This window comes from Stegostoma tigrinum, chromosome 12, assembly GCF_030684315.1.
Source record: "Stegostoma tigrinum isolate sSteTig4 chromosome 12, sSteTig4.hap1, whole genome shotgun sequence".
Lineage (NCBI taxonomy): Eukaryota > Metazoa > Chordata > Chondrichthyes > Orectolobiformes > Stegostomatidae > Stegostoma > Stegostoma tigrinum.
The window spans coordinates 20472953-20493311 of record NC_081365.1 but is presented as its reverse complement, the minus strand read 5'-3'; the positions used below and the strand labels follow the sequence as shown (position 1 = coordinate 20493311).

The 20359-nt window shown below is 42.7% G+C and overlaps 1 protein-coding gene across 5 annotated transcripts in view; it reads left to right on the top strand.

The window, feature by feature from the left end:
• The first annotated feature begins 647 nt into the window (after positions 1-647).
• morc3a (MORC family CW-type zinc finger 3a) overlaps positions 648-20359 on the top strand; it is a 60747-nt gene continuing 41035 nt past the window's right edge. For all 5 annotated transcript variants that reach the window (XM_059650173.1, XM_059650171.1, XM_059650172.1 and 2 more), the window contains exons 1-10: positions 648-890; positions 1115-1187; positions 8465-8597; positions 11692-11907; positions 13057-13200; positions 13798-13951; positions 14399-14527; positions 17660-17779; positions 17890-17987; positions 19952-20059. In XM_059650173.1, coding sequence (XP_059506156.1) covers positions 804-890; positions 1115-1187; positions 8465-8597; positions 11692-11907; positions 13057-13200; positions 13798-13951; positions 14399-14527; positions 17660-17779; positions 17890-17987; positions 19952-20059 — 1262 coding nt within the window. In that variant the 5' untranslated portion in view covers positions 648-803. The remainder of the gene's footprint in view (positions 891-1114; positions 1188-8464; positions 8598-11691; positions 11908-13056; positions 13201-13797; positions 13952-14398; positions 14528-17659; positions 17780-17889; positions 17988-19951; positions 20060-20359) is intronic.

Sequence of the window (20359 nt, the reverse complement as noted above, 5' to 3'; positions counted from 1 at the left end):
GAGGGATAGATTTTGGATTGTCCAGGGGCAGACAGGGTGTGGGGTGAGTAAAAGGAATTATGTGTTTGATCAGCCGTGGTCATAGTGAATGGCAGGGCAGATGGGATGGATTGGGCCCTATGTAGTGGGCCAGCACTGATTGGCCTGGAGAAGGTGGGGAGCATGAGGGAGCAAGAACAGCTGACCAGTAGAGCAAATCACTTCTGGACTGAGTTCGGCACCTTCTAAAGACTAGGCCCTTTACAGCCCCCCGCATTTTAAACTGTAAACCGCCCCTTTCATTTAGCTTGTAACATCCTGTGTTCATACGTCCTCTCTCCTCTCCGCCCCAGCCCGTAAGTTCTTTCCAGTGTGGCAGGAGACACACCGTTGTGCTGCCATTCTCACATTCCCATCACTTAATCTGAACTATCAACATCCTTTCTCCACCAGCACCCTACACTCCCTCAAACTATAGCATAAACGCTCTCCCCTCCACACTTCACTCCAGCTCTGGCGAAGAGCCCTCTAGGCTGGAAGCATTAGCTTGCTGCCTCTCCATGCGTGACTCGCTGGTCGTTTCCAGGAAACCTAACCGGAAGTTGCTGGGGTCGGTGACGTTAGCGCGGTGGGCGGGTGCGGGGCCTGGCGGAAGTGCGTCACTGGGAGGTGTCTGAAGTTGGGGGGTCGGCTGGAATCCAGCTCCGAGCGATGTTGGAGGAGGGGAGGGGATTGGAGTTTGTCAACAGAGAGGCGGCGGTCTTGAGCCCAGTGGGTCTGTCTGTCACATCGTCCGCCTTTTGAAGGAGCAAGCAGCAGACGATATGGCCTCGGCCTCCCTGCGGAGCGGGACCGGCGGCAGTGGCGGTAGGCCGCTGCCGTTGGGACCGCAGGACATCCCTCTGAGCGCCGTGAGTAATGTGGCTGCAGCCGTTGTGGAGCCTGATAGCTGGTCGGAGGTTCACCCAGCATCGTGGGTGAGGGGCTGTGGTCAGGGAGGGTATACCGTCCTGAGTGACAGGAGGGCATGCGGTTTGTTTTGGAGAGGCGATGTTGTATTGCCTGCCTCTGTAGTCTGATCTCCGTCTCCATGCCCAGTTTATTAATTCTCTGTGTGTTATCTTAATTCACTCAGATGAGTCCCAAATTCCTGCACACCAACTCCACCAGTCACACTTGGCCTTTCAGTGCATTGGCAGAACTGATAGGTGAGTGCTGTCAACTTTTTTTTTCTTGCCCTCCGCCCACCTCTCCTTTCAGACTGTTAATTATTTTTATTATCAACTTTAAAATGAAGTCTTTTTAAAAACTGATGAAAGATTCTTGTACTCGATAAAGGCAATCATGTTTTTTGAGAAGGTGACCAAGCATGTGGATGAAGGTCGGGCAGTTGACGTGGTGTACATGGACTTCAGTAAAGCCTTTGATAAGGTTCCACATGGTAGGCTATTGGAGAAAATATGGAGGCACAGGATTGAGGGAGATTTAGCAGTTTGGATTAGAAACTGGCTTTCTGTAAGAAGGCAATGAGTGGTGGTTGATGGAAAATATTCAGCCTGGAGCCCGGTTACTAGAGGTGTGCCTCAAGGATCTGTTTTGGGGCCACTGCTGTTTGTCATTTTTATAAATGACTTGGACACAGGCATAGGTGGATGGGTTAGTAAGTTTGCAGATGACACTAAAGTCGGTGGAGTGGTGGACAGTGTGGAAGAATGTTGCAGGTTGCAGGGAGACTTGGACAAACTGCAGAATTGGGCTGAAAGGTGGCAAATGGAGTTCAATGCGGATAAATGTGAGGTGATTCACTTTGGGAAGAATAATAGGACGGCCGAATACTGGGCGAATGGAAAGATTCTTGGTAGTGTGGAGGTGCAGAGGGATTTTGGTGTCCATGTACATAGATCCCTGAAAGTTGCCACCCAGGTTGATAGTACTGTTAAGAAGGCTTACGGTGTGTTAGGTTTTAGTGGTGGAGGGATTGAGTTCTGCAGCCGTGATGTCATGCTGCAACTGTACAAAATGCTACTGCGGCCTCATTTAGAATATTGTGTGCCGTTCTGGTCGCCCCATTACAGGGAAGGTGTGGAAGCATTGGAAACAGTGCAGAGGAGATTTACCAGGATGTTGCCTGGTCTGGAGCGAAAGCCTTATGAAGAAAGGCTGAGGGACTTGGGTCTGCTCTCATTGGAGAGAAAGAGGCTGAGGGGATTTAATAGAGACATACAAGATGATCAGAGGATTAGAAAGGGTGGACAGTGAGAGTCTTTTTCCAAGGATGATGATGTCAGCTTGTATGAGGGGGCTTAGCTACAAATTGAGGGGTGATGGATTTAAGACAGATGTCAGAGGCAGGTTCTTTACTCGGAGAGTGGTAAGGGCATGGAACGCCCTGCCTGCCAATGTAGTTAACTCAGCCACATTAGGGGCATTTAAACAGTCCTTAGATAAGCAGATGAATGATGATGGGATAGTGTAGGGGGATGGGCTTCGATTAGTTCACAGGTCGGCGCAACATCGAGGGCTGAAGGGCCTGTTCTGCGCTGTATTGTTCTATGTTCTATGTTCTAATGGCGATCAGAAACCAAGACCCAAATTGCTGGTAAAGCACAGCACGTCTGGCAGCATCTGGAGAGAGAAATCGGAGTTACCATTTCAAGTCCAGTGACCCTTCATCAGAAATTAAGTTGCTGCCACGTATGCTGCAATTCCAGGCAATTTTGTTTTTTTTAATCTTGACTCTTTTCTGAAGTTCTGTAATGCCTTTGAGAATCTGGATCGCTTCAGAATAAAGAACTTTATTCCTCATTCTGAACTTTTTAGCTTTTATACATGTGATCTTGTATATGGAAATTTCCGTCATTGCAAAGCCAGTGGTGCAGTAAGTCAACAATTATTTAAAACAAAAACTGTGGGGACTATGTGAACCAGTTTGTGGATAAGTATTGATGAGTTTTGGTTTATAAAGGTCAGATTGCAGGAGGAAGTAAATAGCTCATGCTGCGTAAGTTGCCAAAGCTTATCTGAAAGAATATCTATTACACAAATTCCTTGAAGCTATACTGCATACTTTTTGAGTAGATTTCACTGTTCTCTCAGACCATGACTTTCAGTTTCATTTTTGATCCGCACCTACTGATTCCTGTGTTTATGCTGAAATTTGTACTTCGAAACTTAAGGAATTCATTTGATGTGAAATCCTGCCTGACTCCTGATGATTTTTTAAAAATCATACTTCTGCAACTGCTTTTTATGTTTTAAATTACATTTTAAGTACGCAACGTCTAGCTATTTAGTAACTGAATTTGGATTGTGTAATTAACCTCTTACAAATTGTCATTTGGTAGTACAGTACGAAACTGGAGTGCTACTTGAAACTTTATACACCTGAAACTTTTAATCTCTCACTCAAATGTGACAAATGGAAAAAGTGCCAAATTTTGCAGGGAACAGCAATATTTATTCCACAGTGTAAAGTTGCTCATTGATTGGCAAGTTGACACTGGGCAAGACTGATGCATAAGGGAGTTATTGTCACTGTGCTTTTGTTTAGTTCAGAAAAGGTGCAATGCCTGGATGTTCATTTTGCCTGGAGAGGAGCAGGTCTCTACTTGTCGATGCTCTCATGAGACTGGATAAACAACCCCCACAGTGTTTTGTGCACCATGCAGTGGTTTTATCAAGATGTGCAAGTGCACTTTTTAAGGTGTATTTGCTGACACTGTTTCCAGTATGTACGCAGGATTGCAGAATTATTTTTTTCAATGATGTCCTGAATGTCATCTATTTGAAATCCATGTGGATTTGGATTAGGCCAAAGGTTCAGGCTGGTGGGAGAGGATAGTTGTAGGTGAAGTTTGCATTGACCAGCCAAGCCTGGCAGAAAATATGTTGCTCCAAAGTGGAATCCTTGCAGAAGCCACTGAAGGTTTGAGATTTTCGCACATTGGTGGTGGCAGAGTCATTTCCAGTGACTTTATTTTTTAAATCCTGAGCTTTTGTTGAAGGAGTGTAGGTGACTTGGACAACAGAAACCACTTTTTAAAACAATGTAGCCTCCACAATCAAGACCTGGCAATTCTCTTCAACGTTCTTGTAAATATCTCTGTACCCTCCAGAGAATTTGCATTCCTTCCTGTAAATGTAGTGACCAGAATTGTATATACAATTCTAACTGTGGCCAGTCCAGTGTTTATACGGTTCCAGCATTACATTCCCACTTTTGTGGTCATACCTTGTCTTATAAAGGTGAATGTTCCATTTACTTTCTTCACCGTCTTATCTACTTGCCCTGTCACCTTGAGAGCCCTGTTGATATGTACCCCAATGTCTCTCACTTACCTAGCCCCTTTCAGTATATTCCTTTTTAATGTGTTGTATTGTCCCTTGTTTTGTTTGCTCTCCAGAAAATCATTATCTCAGCTTCTCTGAATTGAGTTCTGCTTGCCATTTTTACATTCACTTAGTGAACCAATCTGTAATCGGCAGCCTTTCTCTTCACTGTTAACTATATGGTCAAGCTTTGTCACATTGTATTTATATGTGCCTCAATTGTGCAATAGTGGCGAAGTAAATTTCCAATGAACTTGACACCGTACAGTGCAGGCAGTTTGTATGGATTGTGTTGAACTTCTTGAGTGGTTTTGGAAATGAATTCCTCTTGACAAATGGAGATTACTTCAACATGCACTTCACTGCGCTCTATGGATGTTGGATAAACTTTGCAGAATTGAGATGTATTATTGGCTCTGAACTACTCTTGCTACCACAATGTTTATGTGGTTGGTTCATTTGACTTTCTTCGTTCAGTGGTGACTTCCAGAATTATTGGCAGTCGGGACTGCAACGATAGAGAAGCTGTTGAATGTTCTGGGGAAAATAACATGTGAGGCTGGATGAACACAGCAGGCCCAGCAGCATCTCAGGAACACAAAAGCTGACGTTTCGGGCCTAGACCCTTCATCAGAGAGGGGGATGGGGTGAGGGTTCTGGAATAAATAGGGAGAGAGGGGGAGGCGGACCGAAGATGGAGAGAAAAGAAGATAGGTGGAGAGAATATAGGTGGGGAGGTAGGGAGGGGATAGGTCAGTCCAGGGAAGACGGACAGGTCAAGGAGGTGGGATGAGATTAGTAGGTAGGAGATGGAGGTGCAGCTTGAGGTGGGAGGAAGGGATGGGTGAGAGGAAGAACAGGTTAGGGAAGCAGAGACAGGTTGGACTGGTTTTGGGATGCAGTGGGTGGAGGGGAAGAGCTGGGCTGGTTGTGTGGTGCAATGGGGGGAGGGGACAAACTGGGCAGGTTTTGGGATGCAGTGGGGGAAGGGGAGATTTTGAAGCTGGTGAAGCCCGCATTGATACCATTAGGCTGCAGGGTTCCCAAGCGGACTATGAGCTGCTGTTCCTGCAACCTTCGGGTGTCATCATTGTGGCACTGCAGGAGGCCCACGATGGACATGTCATCTAAAGAATGGGAGGGGGAGTGGAAATGGTTTGCGACTGGGAGGTGCAGTTGTTTATTGCGAACCGAGCGGAGGTGTTCTGCAAAGCAGTCCCCAAGCCTCCGCTTGGTTTCCCCAATGTAGAGGAAGCCACACCGGGTACAGTGGATGCAGTATACCACATTGGCAGATGTGCAGGTGAACCTCTGCTTGATGTGGAAGGTCATCTTGAGGCCTGGGATAGGGGTGAGGGAGGAGGTGTGGGGGCAAGTGTAGCATTTCCTGCGGTTGCAGGCGAAGGTGCCGGGTGTGGTGGGGTTGGAGGGCAGTGTGGAGCGAACAAGGGAATCACGGAGAGAGTGGTCTCTCCGGAAAGAAGTCAGGGAAAAATGTCTTGGGTGGTGGGGTCGGATTGTAGATGGTGGAAGTGTCGGAGGAAGATTTTTTTTCCATCCCCACCCCTGTCTGCTTTCCGGAGAGACCACTCTCTCCGTGGCTCCCTTGTTCGCTCCACACTGCCCTCCAACCCCACCACACCCGGCACCTTCGCCTGCAACCGCAGGAAATGCTACACTTGCCCGCACACCTCCTCCCTCACCCCTATCCCAGGCCCCAAGATGACTTTCCACATCAAGCAGAGGTTCACCTGCACATCTGCCATTGTGGCATACTGCATCCACTGTACCCGGTGTGGCTTCCTCTACATTGGGGAAACCAAGCGGAGGCTTGGGGACTGCTTTGCAGAACACCTCCGCTTGGTTCGCAATAAACAACTGCACCTCCCAGTCGCAAACCATTTCCACTCCCCCTCCCATTCTTTAGATGACATGTCCATCATGGGCCTCCTGCAGTGCCACAATGATGCCACCCGAAGGTTGCAGGAACAGCAACTCATATTCGGCTTGAGAACCCTGCAGCCCAATGGTATCAATGTGGACTTCACCAGCTTCAAAATCTCCCCTTCCCCCACCGTATCCCAAAACCAGTCCAACCTGTCTCTGCCTCCCTAACCTGTTCTTCCTCTCACCCATCCCTTCCTCCCACCCCAAGCTGCACCTCCATCTCCTACCTACTAACCTCATCCCACCTCTTTGACCTGTCCGTCTTCCCTGGACTGACCTATCCCCTCCCTACCTCCCCACCTGTACTCTCTCCACCTACCTTCTTTTCTCTCCATCCTCGGTCCGCCTCCCCCTCTCTCCCTATTTATTCCAGAACCTTCACCCCATCCCCCTCTCTGATGAAGGATCTAGGCCCGAAATGTCAGCTTTTGTACTCCTGAGGAGCTGCTGGGCCTGCTGTGTTCATCCAGCCTCACATTTTATCATCTTGGATTCTCCAGCATCTGCAGTTCCCATTATCACTGATGGAATGTTCTGGGGAGCAGGTTTTTGCACATAGTTGTAGACTGACTGTATAGTGCGATTGTTATTTGCCACTTGGTCAAATCCAAAGTGGCCTCTGCTTGTGTTGGTCTATCTACATGCTGTGTCAGGAATCCTTTCTGAACGCACTGGACAAAATCTGATCCATCTAAATTATTACAACTAAAAGGTTTCCAGTCAACATTTGAAAAGTTGAAGTCACCCGTGACTACGACCCTGTGACTTCTGCACCTTTCCAGTATCTGCCTCCCAATCTGCTCCTCCACTTCTCTCCAACTATTAGGGGGTCTGTAACAAAGTGACAGCTCCTTTCTTGTTCCTCACCTCAACCCAAACTGACTCTGTGGACATAATCATTCTTGAACTGCCTTTCAGTAGCTGCTATACTAGCCCTGACTAGCAATGCCACTCCCCTGGCTCTTTTACCACCCTCCCTATTTCTTTTAAAGCATCTAAATCCCGGAATTTCCAACAATCATTCCTGTCCCTGAGTTACCCAGGTTTCTGCAATGGCCACAACATCATACTTCCAAGTACTAACCCATACTCCAAGTTCATCCGCCTTATTTCTGATGCTTCTAGCATTGAAGTATATACACAATTCAAACCATCCCTGTGTCCTCCAGTACACTCCATCGACTGCATTTCTTTATTAACAATGTCACTCCCTGTTGTGTTTGTTGGAAGGCTGAATACTTCATCCTCTGAATTACAAACCCGGTTCCCCATTCCCTGCCAATCTAGTTTAAACCATCCCATATAGCTCAAGCAAACCTCTCTCCCTCGGATATTTGTGCCCATCTGGTTCAGGTGCAACCCGTCCTTACTGTACAGGTCTCACCTTCCCCAGAACGTGCTCCAATTATCTACATATTGGAAGTCCTCCCTCCTATACCAACCCTGTAGCCACTGTTTAGCTGCACTCTCTTCCTATTTCTTACCTCATTATCACATGGCAGTGGTAGTAATCCATAGATAACTGCCCTGTTTGTCCTGGACTTCAGCTTCCAACCTGACTCCCCGTACTCATGTTTCACAGTCTGTCTTTTTTCTACCTGTGTCATTGGTAGCCATGTGTTCCATGACTGCTGGTTGCTCACGCTCCCCCTTTAGGATCTTGAAGACACAATCTGAGACGTCACGGGCCCTGGCATCCGGGAGGCAATGCACCATCCGTTTGCATCATTCGCATTCACTGAACCACCTGTCTGTGCCTCTAATTATTGAATCCCCCACCACAATTGCTCTCCTCTTCTTCCCCCCCCCACCCCCTTCCCTTCTGAGCCACACAGCCAGACCCTGTACCAGAGACATGGTTCCTGGCTTACCCCTGGCAGATTCCCCCCCCCCCCCCCCCCCCCCCCCCCCCCCCCCCCCGAACCAAACAGTGTACTTATTGTTGAGGGATTCTATGATTCTCAGTTCACCTCTGCAATTCAGCTCTTTGGCCTGTACTTCTTTATTAGGAGTGAATCAAATTAGCTGAGGACTGGCAGCTTTGATGAGGCTGCTTATTTTAATGTGGCATCTTTCAAGTGGTAAGTTGCCAGCATGCTGTCCTCTTCATAGGATGTGGTTTCTTTTAAAATGCATTGTCTCTAAAATTAATTCAGCTAAGTAGAAAAATTTTTTATTCCATTGTTTGACTTTGTTTTCACTTCTCCAGATAATGCTTATGATCCAGATGTAAATGCAAAGCAGATGTGGATTGATAAGACTGAAATAAAGGAAAAAATTTGCTTGATATTTGCCGACAACGGCCAGGGGATGAATCAAAGCAAGTTGCACAAAATGTTGAGGTACCTGTAATTTGTTGCTTTTCTTATAAATAATATAGAAGGAGAATCAGTGACATGTTCTCTGTTTTTGATCTTTGAAAGTCCTTTTCATGATTAAAACTATTCAGCAATTTGAATGGAAAATCTTTAGATTTATGAGCAGTAGACTGCAGCTTGATATACTTGTCTTTTGTGGTTAACCATTGCTTGAGATCATTGTTTGCTGGTGCACGCAGCAACTTAAAGTAATAGGTAGCAACCTTACTTACACGATTATACTCTCTAAGCAAGGCTATCTTCTGCTGTATACTATACAATTTTCGAGATTAACAGAAATACTAAACATTACTGAGACTGAAACTAAAATTTCATTCATCTTGCAGTATGCTTACCTTTCTTGCTTAATTTCATCTAACCCTGCTAACATAATTCGTTTTGCATCTGTGAGTCAGATCCTTCATTCCTGGAAGTCCATGTGATTTCTAGGATACAATTTGCTGCACATGGAGTCATGGAAATTGTGCATTATGCATTTTTAAAAAATTGATGCCTTTTAATCATTCCTTTAGAAAGGAAGAAAGCACCTAGTAATCAATCCTTTTCTGAAAATAATGTCCTCCGACCAATGTGTGTCAAAATAGTTGCTGATAAACCAATACTTTCATAGGTTTTTATCTCTCACACATCAGGATATGTGCAAATTTAAAATGGAACAATAATTTATCCTAAATACATAAGAACACACAAATCAGGGTCCTCAGGCCATTCAGACTCTCAAATCCATTCTGCCCATGATGTCTTGTTGTAATCTCATCTAAATTCCTATTCCTGAGAAGCTTACAAATTCTTGCTGAATAAGAATCTATCTACCTCTGCCTTCCGCACTCTGCTTCCATTACCTTTTCCAGGGAAAGAGTTCTAAATACTCATGACCCCCTCAGAGAGAAAAGTAAAATCACCTAACCTTGGTTTTAAATGGGTGACTCCTGATTTTGAAATACTGACCCTTAGTTCTAGATTCTCCCATAACGGAAAATAACATCTTCTCCACATTAACCTTGTCAAAACCTTTTCTGAATTTTATATGTTTCAGTCAAGTTACATCTTGGTCTTCTAAACACGAGTCAATGGATACAAACCTATGCTGTCCAATCCTTGCTTTTTGGTCAAAGAGCAAAGGGCTTTATTCCAGTAAACCATCTCTGCCTCCAATGCATTTACATCCTTCCTGAAATCAGGTGGCCAACACTGCGCAGCACTCTAGAAGCAGTTTTCCCAGTGCCATGTACAATTGAAGCATAACCTTGCTACCTTTGTATTCCATTCTCTTGGGATAAGTGATAACATACTATTTTCTAATGACCTGTTGTGCCTGTACGCTTACCTCCTGTAATTCACACACTAGGATACCCAGGTCTCTCTACAACTTACAGCTCTGCAAACCTCACCCATTTAGATCATTTCTTTATTCCTCTGTCAAAATGGACAATTTCAGAATTCATTGTTTTGACACCAGGGATATAGACTGTACATCCCAATGACTGTGATTTGCATCAAATGATATGAGCTTTGTCCAGAGAAATGGGCAGTATACTGACCATATTCAACCAACCTGTGCCTGAAAGATGTAGAATGTAACGGCCAGTATTAGAGATAGTAGGAACTGCAGATGCTGGAGTATCTGAGATTAAAAATTTTTTCTGAAGAAGGGTCTAGGCCCAAAACGTCAGTTTTCCTGCTCCTCTGATGCTACTTGGCCTGCTGTGTTCATCCAGCTCTACACCTTGTTATCTCAGCCGATATTAGATGTAATTCTGTGATTGAGTAGATTTGCAAATAATCCCAATATGCTGAGAATTATTCTAACAACCAAATTAAGATTATCACTTGTCACCCGAATCAAATTAAAAAAAGTCTGACGTGAATTTGTTTTGGCCTTGAACAGCTGCCAGGGAGAAAGTTGGAGTTGGTGGTTAGGAAATTGTGCTTGTCTTGAGGACTAAAGATAACTTCACTTGTCACAACTTTGAACTGGGGGACAGGCTGCTCATCATTACTGAATGCTGCAAAAGCATTCTGAGAAGCTAGAGACACTGAGATAGTTTAGAGAGTTGATGATAACTTGCAATGAAGGAGGATAGTGTAGTTATCTGTATTGATGAGTTGAAGGCAAACCAAGAAGGAGGACGGATAGCTTACCTTTATCACAGTGATGAAGGGTGTCATTTTTTGACTGAGTTTCACAAGGACGCAAATGCAGTTGAAGGGATCCAAATGTGGTGTTTCACAAGAACATGCAGTAGGACCAGGAGCTGGCCATAACATTATGGTGACCTCTCTCCCACTATTCCGTACCAATATAACTGATTTTTTTGCTTCAACTCCATCTTCCTGTATGATTGTAGTACTCTTGATTTTGTGAGAGACCAAATATTTGTCTGTTGGAGTCTTAAAGATGTTCAGTAATTGATCTTATTAGGGCTGCCCCAGTAAGGTCAAAGCAGTACAGATTGGCTGAAACTGGTTCTCAGTTGAAATAAAATGGCTAAGGAAGATTTTTAGCTGTAACAGTAGCTCTGCTGTTTTGAAGTTAAACTATAAACTAGAATAGTTTGCCTTCGTATGAGGATACATACAAGGTAACTAGATTGTGATAACACAACACATTGTCTTGTGAATTGTATACAATGAGCTTTGTGGAACAGAAGCAGATAAGATCATAAGATACAGGACCAGAATGGCCATTTAGCCCATTGAGCCTCCTTGCCATCTGATCATGACTGATATATTTCTCAACCTAGTTCTCCTGCCTTCTCCCCCAAATCTTCGATCCCTTTACTAATTGAGAACCTTAAAGTACTCAATAACACATCCTCCGCAGCCTTCTGTGGCAATGAGTCCACAGGTTCATCACCTTCTGGCTGAAGAAATTCCGCTTTATCTCCATTCTAAAGCGTCGCCCCTTCACTCTGAGGTTGTGAATCCTGTCCCCTCAAACCTGTACTGCAATGCTAAGTGGTTTTGCTCTTATTTATTATTTTAAAATGTGAAAAGGGATGCACTATTTTAGCTTGAAAGCTTTAAATTCTTATCTTTTATTTCTTGTTCCTCCCAGCTTTGGATTCAGTGATAAAGTTGCAGTAAATGGACACGCACCTGTTGGGCTTTATGGCAATGGTTTCAAGTCTGGATCCATGCGGTTGGGAAAAGATGCAACTGTTTTTACAAAAAATGGGGAAACATGTAGTGTAGGCTTCTTGTCGCAGACTTATCTTGAAGCAATAAAAGCAGAAAATGTGATTGTACCGATTGTCTCATTCAACATGAACAATATCCTTTTTCTGTTGGAGATATTTGTTCTTGATTAGAAGACTTGCTGTTTCAGATACTGCATTATCTGCCCTTTTTCTGCAGGCCTGTCCTCTGCAATTTTTAATGTTGTTGGTGAGTGGGATTATTGGTGTTTAATGTTTGTTGGGAGTTGTGATTTATGTATACTTGCCATTCCCATATGTTGTTTTGACTGGGCAAATTAACACTATACAAACAAAATATTAGGCAAGCAAAAATATAAAGATTATTAAGAATGGTTTAAACTGTGCAAATGCATGCAACTACTCTTCTTGAAACCATTGTACCCATACACACACAAGCTCTGAGTGCAGGAGCAGAATATTTTAAAAAATCTCTGCAAAATGTTACATTATGATTTTTTGGCCAAGTATCAGCTAAATGTAAAAAAAAAACTTCCCAGATTGTCCAAATATTGAACTGTAGCCAAAGTCACTTTACTCTCCACCTATTTCTACTGAGTAGTCTTTGATTTCAGGCAATCTGAATTCTGTTTTTCTAGAAGCAATGGTGGTGAATTGTGCATTCTGTTTTAAAGAAGTCTCTGGCTGCAACAATTAAGACATCTCCCTTTAAGAACCCTCCACTCGTGATCAAGTGTCTGATGGGTTTTGAACTCTCCAATTTTATTAGAAAGCTTTTGGAGAAAGAGGATAAAATCTGTTGCTTGAGGCAAGATCTTTCTTCATGTTCCAATCCAGTAGCTTTGTACATTCACAGATTGAGTCATTTGATCTTATACAGAAAAGCAACTTGTATTCTTTGCAAATGTTTCCTTTTTTCCCCTGCTGTGGCTAGAGTGCTGTGCTTTGTAATATGTTCTTGCTAAAAAAGAGCCAAGTATGTGTTCAGTCAATAATAATCCAAAATAATGTATCAAATAATACATTTTCATATTCCAAAACTGCAGCTTCATCTATTGAGCTTCGATCATCATTCCTCCTTTTTCAGGCTTTCTGTGCTTTTTATGCATTGTCAGAAGATATTTTTATGTTCACAAGATTCTTTGAAAAGATCTTCAAAGTTTGGCAAAACATATTGGGAAGCTGAGAAATGTTGATATGCTGCAAGAGTTACAAACTGCTATTTATTTGAATATATGGTTACATTCTTTAACACCAGTCTTACAAAAGCTTTTAAGTGAGGATATGCAGTCAAGTTTGAAAGCAATTTTACAATATTCTTTATTTAACACGGAAAAAGAGCTCCTGGCAGAACTGGATGCTATTTCTGGAAAACGAGGGACAAGGATTATAATTTGGAATATAAGAACGTAAGTTAAACTTTGTTAATTTGTACTTTGTAACAATTTCACTAGAAAGAAGTGATCACAGTGCAAGACACAGTAGATTGCACTCATCGATGGACTTTTTAAAAATAGCTGTGTTCTGGTCACTGATACACTCATTGCATAATGAGACTTTACATGCAGAAGGAGGCACTTTGGCTAACCACTTTTGGACTGGCTCACTGAAAGTGCTGTCTGTTCAGTCACAGTTTCCTGTTCTTCCCTCTACCCTTATTTTAAAATAAGTTAAACTTTGATCCAGTTTCCCTTTCCTAGTTGGGCAGTTAGATTCTGCTTCAACCACTCTCTTTTCTGGTAGATATTTGATGTTTTGACAATAAATTGTATATCTCTTCATTTATTTTATGATCCTGAACAGATACACTCAAGTTACTGACTCAGTGATTGATAGAAATTTGTTCCTTATTAAAATCTTCCTTAGTTTGAGCATCTTTACTAGCAGGTCTGTTAACTTTTTATTCTGTGAATGACCAGTTATATAGCTCTAAGTAGTTTTTGAGAGAGTTTTGTTAAATTTCATAGACTTAAGGTACAGATTTAATAGTATTAATTTATTTCAAGAACCAAGGATGGAAAACCAGAGTTTGACTTTGAATCTGATAAGCATGACATCAGAATTCCCGAAGATCATTTAGATGACGACGCAGGAAAAAGAAAGTACAAAAGACAGGAACGGATGGATCAAATTGTGCCTGAAAGTGATTATTCTTTAAGAGTAAGTTAAAAGTGAAATGCTGCCAGCAAGCTTAGTTGCTTATGTTGGTATTTTGGAAGGCCAGGAAGTTTGTGATTGAAATTTGATTGTCCAAGTAAATAAAATTGAGTCACTACCAACTAGTTTTGTTTCTGATTTGAATTGTAGTAATTTGAACTTTCCTGACAAGTAAGTGTCAATGTGCAAAATATTTTAAAAACACATATGGCCTTGTGAAGAGAATAACTACTTCTAAATAAGTATTGATTATTAAGGTGCATTGAGAAAAAGTCTATTCTGACGTTCTGTTCCATGCCATTGGTTTATTTAATCTGAGAATTTGAAATAAAATTTAATATTGGAATTAGCTTACTATAGATGATGTTCATGAGAATGGTCATTGAATAGTTAAAGAATATTTGAGATATTTTCCACTTCATACTTAGAGGTTGTTGTTTTTTTTTTCAGGCCTATTGTAGTATATTGTACCTGAAGCCACGGATGCAGATCATTCTTCTGGGAGTGAAAGTCAAAACTCAGCTCATTTCTAAAAGTCTGGCTCACATTGAACATGATATATACAAACCAATGTTTATTGTATCCTTTTCTTTTAGTAAATTTAACAAAATAACATGGGAGGTGAACCTGTAAATGATAAAATATATGCCACTTTATAAAGTGTACATTTTTCATGGTGAAATGTTGACAGCAATGAGAAATTTCAGTAGTACATTGTGCAGTAAAACCTCAGCAAATATATCGAAGACATTTACTTAAGCACACAAGTTCAGACTTTGAAACAAAGAGGCTCTATTCGTGATGTCACAGGGAGCCACCACCGTCAAGTCATCAGGTCCGCGATCTCTGTAGGTTGCAGAATTGGAGCAGTATTTATACATAGAGGCAACTTGCGAAATAGTTATTGCATGCACGCAAGCATGTACACTCATTACCACATCTCCTGCCACCACACCAAGACAGGCCGTCTGTCATGATCTCACAACTTTTGTTTGTTGATTCATTAACTTTAAGCAGATTGTATCTTAAGTTTCTAGTCAACATTGCACAACATGATCTAAGCTTTTTGTAGTCTTGTAACAATTTGTGGTTTAGGAATGGGCAAAGTGGGTGTGTTACAAGGACTCTGGGCTGGACGCAAAACACCTTGGGCCAAAAGCTCATCAGTGATTGGCCTTATACCCTCCTCTGCTTCTGAAGGTAACCTATACTCTCAAATAGAGGGCAGAGGTGTACTGGAGTGAACATTAACCCCATGGAGTGAAGAGGAAGAAACAAGCCCAACATGATTCTTGTGCAGAGCCTATAAAGAGAAAGGGATAGACTGCAGAAGGAGAGGGAAGAACAAATCTACCAAGGAAGATGGCTGAAATCAGCAAAAGATAACGAGCCAGGACACTCAAGTCAGCATGATATGACCTGAGTGGGCGGAAAGGTCATGAACCAAAACAGTGCCAAAGGCGACAGGGGAACTGTGATGGAACGCAGTGGATATTCCTCTGGCAAGTGCTTTTGCACTGGGGCCAATCTGTTAGGGTTCGTTGGGGCCTTAATAGCCAAGGTGATATGAGGGACTGATGTGGGCCCCAGTTGAAACAGAGATCCTTGGGGGTGCATCAGATCAGTGGCAGCTCCCAAACCCAGAACACTGAAATAAATGTGACTGCCAAAACAGACGGTATCAGGATCATTAAGAAAAAGGGGTTGCCCACTGAACATAGGAATTGGAATCTGTGTTTTGAAAATAGCGCTGTACAATGGGTTCTGGCAAGTAATCTGCTCGTACTGAGCAAATGGCACAAGTAGCGTAAACATTCGTTGCTACTGTTAGGGCTGCACAGAGGCACACTAACATCTTCTCAAGGGGGTTATTTTGTAGGGGCCAACAGTATAGGTCAGGGGTACAGTTCGGGTTGTCAGATTCTTTGAGTAACATACAGTAGGCCAAAGGGATGGAATGCTCAAGAAGTTCGAGGAATAGTCTTTGCTGAGTGCAATGTGTAGTAGCTGCAAGCTTGCAGAGCGCTTGGTGACCCAATAGGCTGACAGGGGAATGTTTGGCAATTACAAAGATCTCATTCTAATTATCGTTTCCGATTTGTATAGGAATGGGATGGGATAAGGGTTCAACCATCGGAGTCCTGGCTGCTCCTATAGTGGAAATCTTTTTGGAACTACAAGGCAGGCCCACAGAGGGGAACACAGATGAGACCATTGTGGCGAAATCAGTCAGGAAGTCTACTTGTCTCCCTTCGATCTCAGTTTCAGCCATGGTGTACTCACGGGGAGAGGAGGACAATCTGATCATTGCAGCCTATAAGACTGCCCCTCCATGGCAACCAAATTGCCCATGATGGGAAGTGTTATTAAAAGAAAAAGGGGTAGTTGGTATCTAATCGACAGTACATGCCCCAGCGCTCATTATGACAGTGCCTAGCCCAGTGGCCCTTCTAACCGCATCGCTGGCAGACATTCTGTCCTTTATCCCTACCCTGCTACCACTGACCACAATTCTCATTTTGGAGTTTGTGTCTTTCCACGTGACCCCTCGAGGTGGACCTGCTGGGCGAATTGGCCTTTAGGCTCACCGGATCACTTGGTGAACAAATCCTGCCTGTCCATAATAATCAGGGACGTGAGGATTTCTTGCCATCCTCGCTGCTGCCATGTCAGATTAGCCAATTTGAAAGCATGGGCTGTGTTAAGTTCAAGGTAATTCAAGAGGGTTTGGATGGCAAATTGCTCCAGCACCACCCCTGCTGAGGATTCCCAAGTATCCTTAAACCTAGTAATGGAGTCTGTCAGCTGCTTTCCACTACGCCCCCCCCCACCCCCCCCCCCCACCTTTTCTGAATGCAGTGGGTCACCTCCCCAAAATCAATATGTTGCATAGCTCCATTAGTCATGGCATCTTTAGTGCGTGTCCAGAGCCAAGTGTCTCTGCTCTCATTTCCCTGATTCTGAAGGGCGTCATCAGGGGCCCAGTCACCCTCAAGCCCTGGTGGGAATCTTTAACAGCTGGCCAGGAAGTGCTGTACGCAACCTTCAGCAGTATCAGCACATCACTGGGCAAGGGCTTATAAATTTGACATGTCTGTTTAACCAATTAAGAAGTGGGACAGTTTTTTAGGGAGTTCGGGGCTTCATTTATCATAATTTGGGCCTTTGAGGGGGGCCAGGGGAGTAATACAGCAGCTTCCCCTATCGTCATGCGGGGGTATTGTTCAACCGTACTACTAATGGGTTCCTTAGGAACACTGTTGGGGGTACTGTCCCGTTTGGCTGCCCAACACCTTCTGTTCTGGACCCGACTGTGTCAGAAGAGGTGACCTGAGGTGGGAGAGATGGCGGGTCATTAGATAAGGGGTCATTATGGCAGGAGGATGGTCCCTAAGGGCAGCTGCCAAGAGAGTATCATCCATAACCTGATCCTTGCTTTCTTCAGACTCTTCTAACTTTGGATACGTTCCTGCGGCAGGAGTGCTGGGCTTAATATTCTTTCCATCACCAGTAACCTTTTTTAAGGTTTCGGGGGTTGATGGCGCCTGGCCACTTCCAACTATTTGTCAAAACAAGTCACGATCAAGGAGTCAATATGACTGAAAATTAATTTTTTTTTGGGTTTGAGAAAGAATATTTGAAAGTGTGAGTGTTCATTTAATTTACATTCCAAATACAGCTGTATTTACAATTTCCTTAATGCTGTTTAAGAACAAAAACATAAAAATAACCTTTGGCTTTAACTGGAGAAATAAAGAACATTTTGGAATAATGATGTACCATAAAAATAGACTGATTAAGTCTTATGAGAAAGTTGGCTGTCAGCTCAGAGTAAGTGCATCTATTAATTGTAAAGTCAGTCATAATTTAAAATTATCATTTGCATTTGTTGTCTGTATTTAAAGTAATAATAATGAGTCCATTCTACTGTTTCCTTTCAGGCAAACAACATGGGAGTTGGTGTTATTGGAATTATTGAGTGCAACTTTCTTAAGCCAACACATAATAAACAAGACTTTGATTATACAAATGAGTATAGGTAAAACTTCAATGTTGGGAAGCTATCTTATTGTCATTACAATATGCATATGTGTTTTTTAAAATTATAGCTAGGTGACTGAAGTGCGCACTGACCTTAATTTCATTATACAAATTTATACCCTTTTTTATGGAGGATAAGAAGTTTACAATTTTCATACTGTTCTTTAATACTTCTTTAGAAAAAATGCATCATTAAATTGACTGCAATCGATTTTTAAAAAATTTGATGTTGCTCTGGGAGCTTTGAGTTTTACTTTGATTTTTGGATGTGTGAGTTTATTTTTGTTGTGAATTGGTACTGTGCCAAGGCCAGTTTGCTCATTATTTCTAGTTTTGCAAGAAAAGAAGATAAGGTAAGGGACAACAGCATATCGTTATAGGCCAGACTTGCATAGATGAGCTCAATTGTGTTTTGTACAAGTACCTGACTGTTTTTGACATTAAAAAAAAGATCATGGTTCTCTACATTCTTCAGGCATCACTATTCTTGTAACCCTACTTTTAACTTCAACTACCAGCATCATTCTGCAATTCTGTTGATGCGATGCAATACCGAAGTACTGCTGTGCTTCTTTCCTCTCTCAAAACACACCCTCTGGTGGCCGACCTGAGAATATCTGACTATTAACAAAATAAAAAGTTGTTTTTAAGATATATTCCTATTCTGATAAATTCACAATTATCTTCCCTACCGGCCATGGAGGAATTCTGAAAGTCATCAAGTGTGTACTGTTAGTCTTCGCACTAAAACTTTGAATAAATCATCTATCACAGCGCAGTAAACAGTATCAAAACTGTGTCAGTGATCTTAGGAGCACAGTGATCCTCGAAGCATGGAGCTGGAGGAATACAGCAGGTCACGCAGCATCAGAGGAGTAGGAAAGTTGACATTTTGGAGAAGTTCTGAAGAAGGGCCCCGACCCGAAACGTTGACTTTCCTGCTCCTCTGCTGCCTCACTAGCTGTGCTCCTCCAGCTCCACACTGTGTTGACTCTGACAGCAGCATCTGCAGTTCCTATCTCCGATCCCAGAAGTATAATCACTTAGATGGGTCTTCTTTGTTATTTTTCTGAAATGTGCAATTTGTGCATTTGCAGCCAAAACAAGAATGTGGTATAGGATATGCTTACAACACACTTTACACTGACACTGCAGCTACAAGGTTCATATGCTGTGAATCCTTAATAGTATGAAGTGGAAAGTGCCATGGTGCCGACAGGTCCAGCAGAGTCATTTTGTCCTTTGCATTTGAGTTTGATGTTTGTTCAAACTAATTTTGGCTGTATACTGAGTCTATCCTTCTGGAGTGAGAATATGTTGTTCCACCACACAAAAAGACATGTTAAGATGTGTTTGTTTTTTTTCCCTAAAAACAGAAAACATGCCTGCTTTATCTCTGTTCTAAACTGGTACATAATCATAAAGGTATTTAAAAAAACTAGTGAGACACTAAGAAGATGATTAAATGCTGAAGATTTTATCAGCCTTGGTGAAACAGAACTAGAGAATTAAAATTTAAATCAGAACTTTTATTTAACCTACATTGCGGTAGCTACTAAGCCATTCTCTGTAACAAAAACAGGAAATGCAGGTGAGCCTCAGCAGGTCTGGCCGCATTTGTGGTCACAAAGCAGAGTTAACGTTGCAAGTCTGATAGCCCTTTGGAAAAGTGGCGTTTTGCTGAAGATGAAGTTTGGAGGGTGGGGTGGAAGAGGTGAGTGGATAAGTGGAGACAGAACCCAGGGAGAAAAAAAATGAAAGGGGTAGGTAGACAAGATTGCAGGCTACAACAAAAAAAAGCAGCTGGATAAGTGAAAAGGAGAGCTGAGAGCAGGAGAGAACGGATAAACCATGCTGAAAGCCACCCAAGTCGTGGCAAGACCAGGGTATGGAAAAGACTTGAATGCAAACAAGTATTTCATTTCTTAGAATATACCTTTTACATGTTTGTCCTAATTACAGACTAACGATTCAAGCACTAGGACTGAAGCTGAATGATTACTGGAATGAGAAGAAGAATAAAAGAAACCAAGAAGATCCTCAGAGTGTTGTACCCGTAGAAGAATCACAGTAAGTATTTGTGCTACTTTAACAAAAACACATCACTCGTTCAACTAGTATGTTTAACATGGCCTCATGTGTTGTCACTGGACACTTAATCCACAGACCCAGGTAATGTCCTTGGGACCTGGGTTAGAATCCCACAACAGCAAGTGGTGGAATTGAACTCTATATTAAACAAAATCTGGAATTAAGAGTCTAATGATGACTATGAATCCATTGTCAATTGTTGGAAAAACCCATCATGGTCCACTAATGTCCTTTCGGGAGGGAAACTGCCATCCTTACCTAGTCTGGCCTAAATGTGAC